This window comes from Vigna radiata, chromosome 2 (genome assembly GCF_000741045.1).
Source record: "Vigna radiata var. radiata cultivar VC1973A chromosome 2, Vradiata_ver6, whole genome shotgun sequence".
Classification (NCBI taxonomy): Eukaryota; Viridiplantae; Streptophyta; class Magnoliopsida; order Fabales; family Fabaceae; genus Vigna; species Vigna radiata.
Genome location: NC_028352.1, coordinates 6,782,767 through 6,792,029, shown reverse-complemented (window position 1 = coordinate 6,792,029; position 9,263 = coordinate 6,782,767). Strand labels below are relative to the sequence as shown.

At 31.3% G+C, this 9,263-nt stretch overlaps 1 protein-coding gene across 1 annotated transcript; it reads left to right on the top strand.

The window, feature by feature from the left end:
• The first annotated feature begins 3,901 nt into the window (after positions 1–3,901).
• Positions 3,902–7,107, top strand: LOC106777374 (4-coumarate--CoA ligase-like 7). The gene is made up of 7 exons (XM_014664960.2): positions 3,902–4,537; positions 4,739–5,274; positions 5,408–5,597; positions 5,822–5,967; positions 6,215–6,282; positions 6,378–6,480; positions 6,892–7,107. Exons 1-7 carry the CDS (start codon positions 4,036–4,038, stop codon positions 7,003–7,005), a joined length of 1,659 nt encoding a protein of 552 aa, XP_014520446.1. The 5' UTR covers positions 3,902–4,035; the 3' UTR covers positions 7,006–7,107.
• The last annotated feature ends 2,156 nt before the right edge of the window (positions 7,108–9,263 follow it).

The following is a 9,263-nucleotide window of genomic DNA, read 5'->3' as shown; positions in this document are numbered from 1 at the left end:
TGCAAATCTTCTCTCATTAGATAGATATATGATATTAATTATCCTGCAAATCACGGTTGTCCTTTCATTTGAAATCCTTGCAAGTGAACACAATAAAATCCTGCAAATCTATCTTTCTCACTCTTTAAATAGTAAATCGTTTAAAATCAACACAATTTTATTGAGGTTTAATCTCACCAGAAGTCCTCGTTTTGTTCGAAATCTTAAATAGGTCCATTTTCTTTTTAGCGTACCAATTGGTCCCTATTATCGTAAATTTGATTCAATTAGAGGTCTTCCGTCAAATTCACCAAACGGGTGTTTAATATTTGATAACGTGGCATTAAAATTAAATTTTGTTTTAAAAAAAAATTAAGGAGAGAGGTGATATCAGATTGAGGGAAGGACAAAGGTGGAAAGATTAAAAAAATTGGGATTCTTATGATTAGGGTTCGTTTAAAGGGGAAAATCACATTCTTTGTTTTGGATAAAGAATTGCAGAATCTCCTCCGCCTGCCCATCGCCGTCCCCGTCGAACCGGCCGTCGCGAGTCGCTGCCCAAGCCGTTGTCGATTCCACCGCTCACCGTCGGACCCTTGGCCGGCCATGGCGTCAAAACCCCTTTTGCTCTTCTCGTGCTCGAAGGGAAACGATCCTTGGGACGCATACTTCCTATCACTGGTGAGACCAGCCACTGCCGGTCGCCGACCAAGACGTTACCATCACTGTCGTTCACCGTCGGAGGCAGTGCCAACCGAGATGTCGGATCTTCTCTACCTTTTTACTTCGCGTGCGAGGGAGAACCCCTCTAGGTTCGAAAACGACACTAATGGTAGAGAGAAAGGAGAAAGCAGAAATTAGTTTTCGGAGTTCTACAGAGCCTACGCTATATTGTTGTTCCTACTGCTATCACTATGCTATGGTGTGGTAGCACACAGCGCAGACACCATCAATTTTCTTTTTCCTTTTTCAGCGTTTCACCATATAATCAATGCATTTACCTCTCTCTCCCTCGTCGTTTTCTTTTGGTTTCCTCTGTCTCTGTTTTGTGCGCCCTTTTCTCCGTTTGGACTTCCAACTACTAACAAATAACCATTCCATTATGTGAGGGATTGAAATCACATAAATCTTGCCAGCAAAATGCCACTTCTGCAATTCATTATCCATCTCTCCGAACAATGAAACAAACCCTAATCATAAAAATTCCCATTTTTTTTGTGTTTCAGTTGCATACACAACCTTTAAAATTTTTAATCTTTCCATCTTTGCCCTTCCTTCAATCTGATATCACCTCTCTTTTTTAAAATTTTTTAAAACAAAACTCAATTTTAATGCCACGTGTAATTACTCATTCAACTGAGTATGCCACGATACCATATAATAAAGGACCGTTAGGTGAATCTGACGACAAGCCTCTAATTGAATCAAATTTACAATAATAGGGATCCAATTGATACGCCAAAAAGAAAAGTGACATATTTAAGATTTCAGACAAAAATGGAGACTTCTAGTGAGATTAAACCTTTTACTGATTCATTGATTTAAGTATAAAAGTATATTTTATAGATATCATTAGAGTGATTTTAGTACCACGATAGACTTTAAGCCAGTGTTCACTTGTGGAGAATTACTGTTCACGGAAAGTTGCGTGAGATGATTTGTGATTAAAATCGTGTTCACATGAACGGATGAGCACAGAACGATTTGCAAGATATAGGAATTTTTCATATCTCGCTATTTTGCGAAGATTTAAGCAGATTCCCTGTAAAATGTTCTTTTTACCCTCAATCATTTTGTAAAATGCCATCACATTTAAGATATCCGTGTAAAGAGAGAAAGAAAACCTTGCATTGTTGGCGAAGAAGCTCATCGATCTCACTGCGGAGTACCTCCTCCGTCTTCTCCACCGCCATTCTCCCCATCTACGTCAGCACTACACTGCCCGGCTATAGCTGTATATTACCTGACAAAAACCCTTGCTCTCACTACACCTTGTTTCCTTACCCACCAGAAAAAACCCTTTTCTAAGCTAACCCTTTTTTCTTTCAATAATTACTTTATTTTTCTTACGTATAAAATGCCCTTCTTTTTAATATGCTTTTCTTTACTCTAGTTCTAATTACTTGGTTCTGTTTTAGTTTAACCATGTTAAGTTAGTTTTCTTTTTGTTTTAAGTTTTAATTTTATCTTAACTTTTGAAAAAATATTTTAATTAAGTTATTTTCAAAAAAATTATTAATAGCATGTCATGTATTAATTTATAGTTTCTTTTTAATTTTATACATTTAAAAATAAATTTATTTTATTAAATTATAATTTTTTTACTTTTTAAAAAATAATTTTAATAATTTTTTAATTTTGTATTCTTTATAAATATTTTTAGAATTAAATATAACATTAACAATCATTATTTTATATTATTTTAATAACTAGAGACATTTTAGTAATCTTTAATTTCTACTAATTAAACAATTTTTTTAAAATTATCACATCAATTAAATCTTACACTAACTCTAGTAAACTTTATCTCTAAATCACTCTTAATTACCTCAAAATTCACTCAAATAAATACAAAAAAATTTACCCTCAAATTCATTCAATCACTCTCTCCCAAATCATTTCCTCCAATCATCCCAAATAAACATAGTTTTTCCAAAAAAAAAAAAAGAATTATAATCAAAGATGATGATATTTTGACTTTTTTTTAATAATATTTTGACTCACCCATATGTAAAGTGGTGTTTGGTCCAGGTTGTAAAAAAAAATGGAAAAATAAGATGAAAAGTCCAAAGTTAGGTGTTTCAAAAGCTGATGTTGGTGCTTTCTCTTTCTCTTATTTGGATTTAAAAGTTAAAGAAAAAGAGTTAGGCAAGAGTACGAGAGAGAGGACCACCATCACTCGAAACCATCTTTATTTTTGGATCAATCATCTTGATCTATAAGTTACATACAAAATTAAATTAATATTTAATTAATAATAATTATGAAGAAATCAATTAATATTAATTATGTTGTGATCAAATTATTATTAGGTTAATAAAAAGAAAAAAATAAAAAATTATAACAATTATTGTAAATAAATATTAAAAATATGTTTATTCATGTACATAATTATATTTAATACTTTTTTTTATGTATTTAATACATTTTGATTTTAGTAAAAAAGTATATTATCATTAGAGAGATTTTAGTACTATAGACTTTAAGGACAAAAAAGAAGGAACTATAATGAATAAGCAATTGAGAGTGCTTCACGGCATAAACAACCATAATTCTTAGATTGATTGAACATGTGAGTGGGAGGTGTTTAATTTTAGGAAAAAGTCTTTTTAACAATTCTTTTTTGACAATTTTTTGACAATGCATATGTGATAGTTTCTGATTGGTCCATTTCAAATATTTTTTTAGAATAAATTCAAACAGACCAATATAATTGTGACACATATCTGTTATCAAAAAATTATTAAAAAAAAATTGTTAAAATATCATTCTTCTTATTTTTATAAATAGAAAAGAGGAGCTTACGGAACAAATTTAGAAGAACAAACATGATGGTTTTCTAACTTTGAAACAGATTTTAATTTTTGATGATGTAACACATATCTAAGGATTTACAAATTTTATAAAATTAGAAAACAGATTGAAAATATACCGATTAGGATTGATAAGATTGAAATGTATGGTTTTACCCAATGCACATGAAAGCAACCCATTAGTATTTGTTAAGTGAGAGAATTGCCAATTGCATTTGAAGAGAAGAAAAATAGAAATTCTAATACCTTAAAATTGCATGCAATCTATCTGAATAACCAAAGTTACATTGCACAACCTTTGACTGCGTCTGGTTTAAAAAAAAAAAAAAAGTCATCTTACTAATACATCAGTATATCACAATCATCTTCCGCTTGTGAAACGACAATTAATGTCTTATTATCATCTCCCATCTAATCCACAACTTCCGTGGAAGGGACGGCTTCCTGTTCTTATTCTCTTGTTCATCTGAGTGTATAAATTTACAAAAAATAACACCAATTTTCGTTCATCCATCGTATTACAATGGTTAACTCTGAAATGAATAGATCCGGGTACGGTGCTGACGGAATATACCGGTCTCTAAGGCCTTCTTTAGTTCTTCCACGGAACACCAGTCTTTCACTCGTTTCGTTTCTCTTCCAGAGCGTTTCTTCTTTTCCATCCAAAACCGCTCTGGTAGATGCTCATTCTTCTCAAACCCTCTCCTTTGCACAGCTCAAAGCCCAAGTAGCAAGGCTCGCCCATGGTTTTCTCAAACTGGGAATAAAGAAAAACGACGTCGTCCTTCTCCTCGCTCCCAACTCCATCCACTACCCCGTTTGCTTCCTCGCCGCCACCGCCATTGGAGCCATTGTCTCCACAGCCAACCCCATTTACACTGTCCACGAACTCTCCAACCAAGTCAAAGATTCCAACCCCAAACTGTTGATCACAGTTCCTGAACTATGGGACAAAGCAAAGAATCTCAACCTCCCCACTGTCTTTCTCGGCGGCACCAACAACAACCTTCAGGACCCAACTAAAGGTAAGACTCCCAAGGCTTCATTTTAAAATTCATCCCAAACAATATCGTTTGTTTGTGTAATTTTGTGTGTTTTATTTTTAAATTGTTTAAATTAATATTTCAGAACCTTTTCAGAATAATTAAATTCATATATAAATATAGTAGTAATATTAAAGTATGCCATTTTTTTCTAAATTCACACACTATTGGATCACTGTGCAGGCGTGTCACCGAAAATCAGAACTCTCCATGCACTAATGGAGATGGCAGGGCCGGTGACGGAGCTGCCGGAGAGTGGGATTAAGCAGGGGGACACGGCGGCGCTGCTGTACTCCTCGGGAACCACTGGGCTGAGCAAAGGCGTCGTCCTGACACATGGGAACTTCATCGCGGCTGCTTTGATGATCAGCATGGACGACGACCTGGCTGACGAGGTAGACGACGTGTTCCTCTGTGTTTTGCCGATGTTCCATGTGTTTGGGCTGATGGTGGTGACGTACACAGCACTGCGACGAGGGAGTGCAGTGGTGATTATGGAGAAGTTTGAGTTGGAGGCCTTTTTAAATGCTATTGAGAAGCACAGAGTGACGAAGTTGTGGTTAGTGCCTCCTATTCTTCTTGCTATGGCGAAACAACAGAGTGTAGTTCGGAACTACAATCTCTCTTCTTTGAAGCGGATAGGCTCTGGTGCTGCTCCTCTTGGAAAAGAGTTGATGGAAGAATGTGGCAAGCATTTCCCTCATGTAGTTGTTTGTCAGGTAACATATATAATGTTATCTTAAAAACTGATATCTTGATTCATCCACTTTCTTATCTATTTTGCTTTCATCACTTTTGTCTTGTGTTTTTACATATGTTTCATAGTACTGTTTGTTTTTGTGATGTTTTCAGGGCTACGGCATGACAGAAACTTGTGGCATTGTCTCTGTGGAGAATCCAAGAGCAGGGATTCGTCATACTGGGTCAACGGGAATGCTGGCTTCGGGAGTGGAAGCTCAAATAGTGAGTGTGGAAAAACAAAAGCCTCTCCCTCCTAAACAGTTGGGGGAAATATGGGTGCGAGGTCCCAACATGATGAAAGGTAGAGGCATACCAGAATGCTTTATTTTGATACAAATCTGCAACTTTTTAATCTGACTTTCTAATTGAAGACTGTAATTCAGATTCCTCTTTCTCTCTGATGTTTTCTTCTGGGATGGATGTGGAGGATTTCCATATTTATACTTTATATGGAGTTTGACATTAATGTATTGTTTAGCTTTTTTCTATGCAAAAACTCAGTACAAGGATTATTCAAATTTTCAGGTTATCACAACAATCCACAGGCCACGAGATTGACCATAGATGAAAAGGGGTGGGTGCACACAGGAGATCTTGGATATTTTGATGAAGATGGACACCTTTATGTGGTTGACCGTATAAAAGAACTGATCAAGTACAAAGGTTTTCAGGTATGTAGTGCAAACACCATGTCAATAATGAAAGTGATTTTATCTGAAATCTTAACAAAATCCTTTCGGGTCTAATTTGGTGTTGAAGAACATTAAACAGATGTTCTATGCCCTGGTTAATGTGTTAATTGTAAAAATTTCAGTCCATAATAACGCATGTGCTATTCTGTTTGGACAATATCATAATCCTTGTGCTTATTTCAGGCAATATCGTACTGAACTAAGCTATTTGCCTCCTTGTAACTAGGTAGCACCAGCTGAACTTGAAGGCCTTCTCATTTCTCATCCTGGAATATTAGAGGCTGTTGTTGTCCCGTGAGTATATCATATAAATGTTTTATAGTGTGATTTTTGTCATTATATGTTATCAATTATTAGGAATTCAGACTTGAATAACTGCCTTTGAATAGATATCCTGATGATGAGGCTGGTGAGGTTCCAATTGCCTATGTTGTTCGCTCACCCAATAGTTCACTGACTGAAGAAGAAATTAAGAAGTTCATTGCTGATCAGGTACGAGAAAGATAAAAAAAATTAGTTTGATTTTTTACTGTCACTCATAAAACAAATAGATTCTCTTGCCAAGATACACTAGAGTTCACTTAAGTAAAAATATAGTGAATTTTTGTGATGAAAAAGAAAAAGGAAGTTCTTGCTTTCAACAAAATTGCTTCTTTTCATTCTTTTGTTCTGTGTTTGAACTTTCTGTTGTAGAAGTAGTCATTCTGTAAACAAGTACCCAAAATTACAGAGTTGTTTAATCCTATGAGTAAGTAGGGAAAATATGGTGAAAATATTGTTTGTGTGTGTTAAAGTTTTTGTATAACACTTTTTATTGTTTTCACTGTTTGTTCAACTAATCACATTTGAATGTTTGCTCTTTCTGCATATTTCCTAGTTACTCATTTTTATACGTATTTACAGGTTGCGCCTTTCAAAAAATTGAGAAGGGTGTCATTCATCAGTAGTATTCCAAAGACATCTTCAGGAAAAATTCTTAGAAGAGAGATTGCTGCAAAAGCTCGATCCAAAATTTAATGTATTACAAGGGTCAATTCAATTTCTGAGATAGAGTGAAAATTCTGAGTACATCTTGAAGAAATTATTGAGTAATAATATCGTGACATACTTTTACATTCATGCAGAATACAAAATAAAATGATTCAAAAAGTGTAAAGTTGTTTTTTAAAAAATAAAAATAAAAAATAAGTAAAAATAGTGTTAAATAAATATAAAAAATATAGATGGATAAAAAAATCATTTCTTCAAATTATTAGATTTGTCAAATCAAGTTTAACATTAAAACCACACAACAATTCCTACATAGTAGCATTTATTGGCACATAAATTGTTGTGAATTTTGCAGTAAACATATAGCTCACTTAACCAAAGAAAAGCAAGAAAGTGAATTTGGTGTAGTCTACTAAATTTATCTCTTGTAAGAGTCAGAAAAATTTATGAGTTTAAATTTTCAGGTGGGTATGTAAGAGTCTATAAATTTAATACTTTTTATTTGTAATTTTATATCACAAATTATAAACTCTTTATAGACTATGTCTTCATGAATTATTTTTCTCAAAAATTATTCATATCTAGTTTGAACTTGTTGTTTATAAGCTTAATGCACTAGTTGTTTTTTTTTTCAAAATAATAAATAGTTAATATTTTAAAAACTCATGAGTATAATTGTTGTTTTAAATTTTACTAGTCAAGTTTTAGTATGACGAATATTCTAATCTAATAATTACAATAAACATAACAAAAAATATATAAAATATATATTATTATATAATGATTGATTTTTTTAATTGAAAACTACTAATTGTTATTAAAAATATTATAAATATGTATAAATATTATTATTATTTCAAATTTTTATATTTAAATTTGACTTCAAATTTTGAATTTAAATTTAAAATAATAATAGTGATTTTGATAATTACTATACAATTTATATATTTAATTTAAAAACTATTACATATATTAAGCAAATTACCACAAAATTATTTTATTATAATAATTTAAAAATTTATCTAAATGTTTGAATTGGGAAATTGTATGTTTGAAATATAATGCACACACTTGATTGCACTGAATTGGATACTCTTTTTTTAAAATTAAATCATCATAGTTTAAATAAAATAAATTATACTTTTGAGCTATTCTAAACTAATAATATACATTTAAATATTAAAATTATACTTGCTTAATTTTTTAAACATGCTTACCTTTTTCAATGTAATTAAAATTTTATTTACTGTACTCATCGAATTATTTAGTTTTTAAAAAAACTGAATTAATATTTAAAGATCTTAATCAAATACTAGCATAGTGTCTATGTTTTATTTAAACTTGGTTACTATATTAATTTTAATAATAGGAGAGTAACATTGAAATTATTAAAAGCTTATAAAATAATTTATTAAATTCAAACGTACATATAAATTCTATATATTTTTTAATAAATAAATCATGTATTAAAAAAATATTTACATTTAAATACTGATTTGAAATCATTATATTAATAAAGAATCATGCTATGATTAATATAAAATTTACAATAAATTATAAAAACACGACATATTATTGTATATTAAAATGTTGACACTTAAATACAAATATTTCTCTTCTAACAAAAATTAATTATAATTACCAATTCAACTTAAATATAAAAAATATTAATAGGTAGTTTTAAATTTTTTACTTAAATATATATCAAATTGTATTACTTTCTTATTTTTAATTAGTTAATCATAAAAATATAAAGTTGCATAATGCTGATTTCAAGTTCAAGTTCCACTTGATAATCATGGCTATCAGCTGGAAAACAACAAGGCCGCAATAAATTGAAGCCCCACTCGCTGTTAGAAGTCCAATTTCTAGAATCTCAGAAAGGAAAATTTCACTGCCAAGGCCGAACGCGATAGCCACTCCATAAACCCTAATTTCAAATTGATCACATATAATACACCTAATAGTTAAACAATAAAATAACATCAATCCAACCACAAACACAAATAACAAATTAACCCAAGAATGATGTAAAAAAAATAGGAGGGAAAGAAAAATAATGGAAAATGAAAAAAATTAAAAATTAAAATAACACAATTTTTTTTTTAAATTACAGTGTCAAAATTAGTTACATAACACTTTTTAATTGTTGAACTCTTATTAATATAATAGATAAAAATAGAATATAAGTATTATTCACTATTCACTAGATAATAGTTGAGGCTATTAAATAACATGACATAAAACTGCAAAATTTTTAAGTGTTCTTAATAATACATTGACTT

Bases quoted from the DNA above. Each gene is read 5' to 3' on its own strand.
- LOC106777374 (XM_014664960.2), top strand. From the start codon at position 4,036: ATGGTTAACTCTGAAATGAATAGATCCGGGTACGGTGCTGACGGAATA. The intron at 5,598-5,821 runs GTAGAGGCATAC...TCAAATTTTCAG, and splicing joins AGGTCCCAACATGATGAAAG to GTTATCACAACAATCCACAG. The intron at 6,283-6,377 runs GTGAGTATATCA...GCCTTTGAATAG, and splicing joins TTAGAGGCTGTTGTTGTCCC to ATATCCTGATGATGAGGCTG.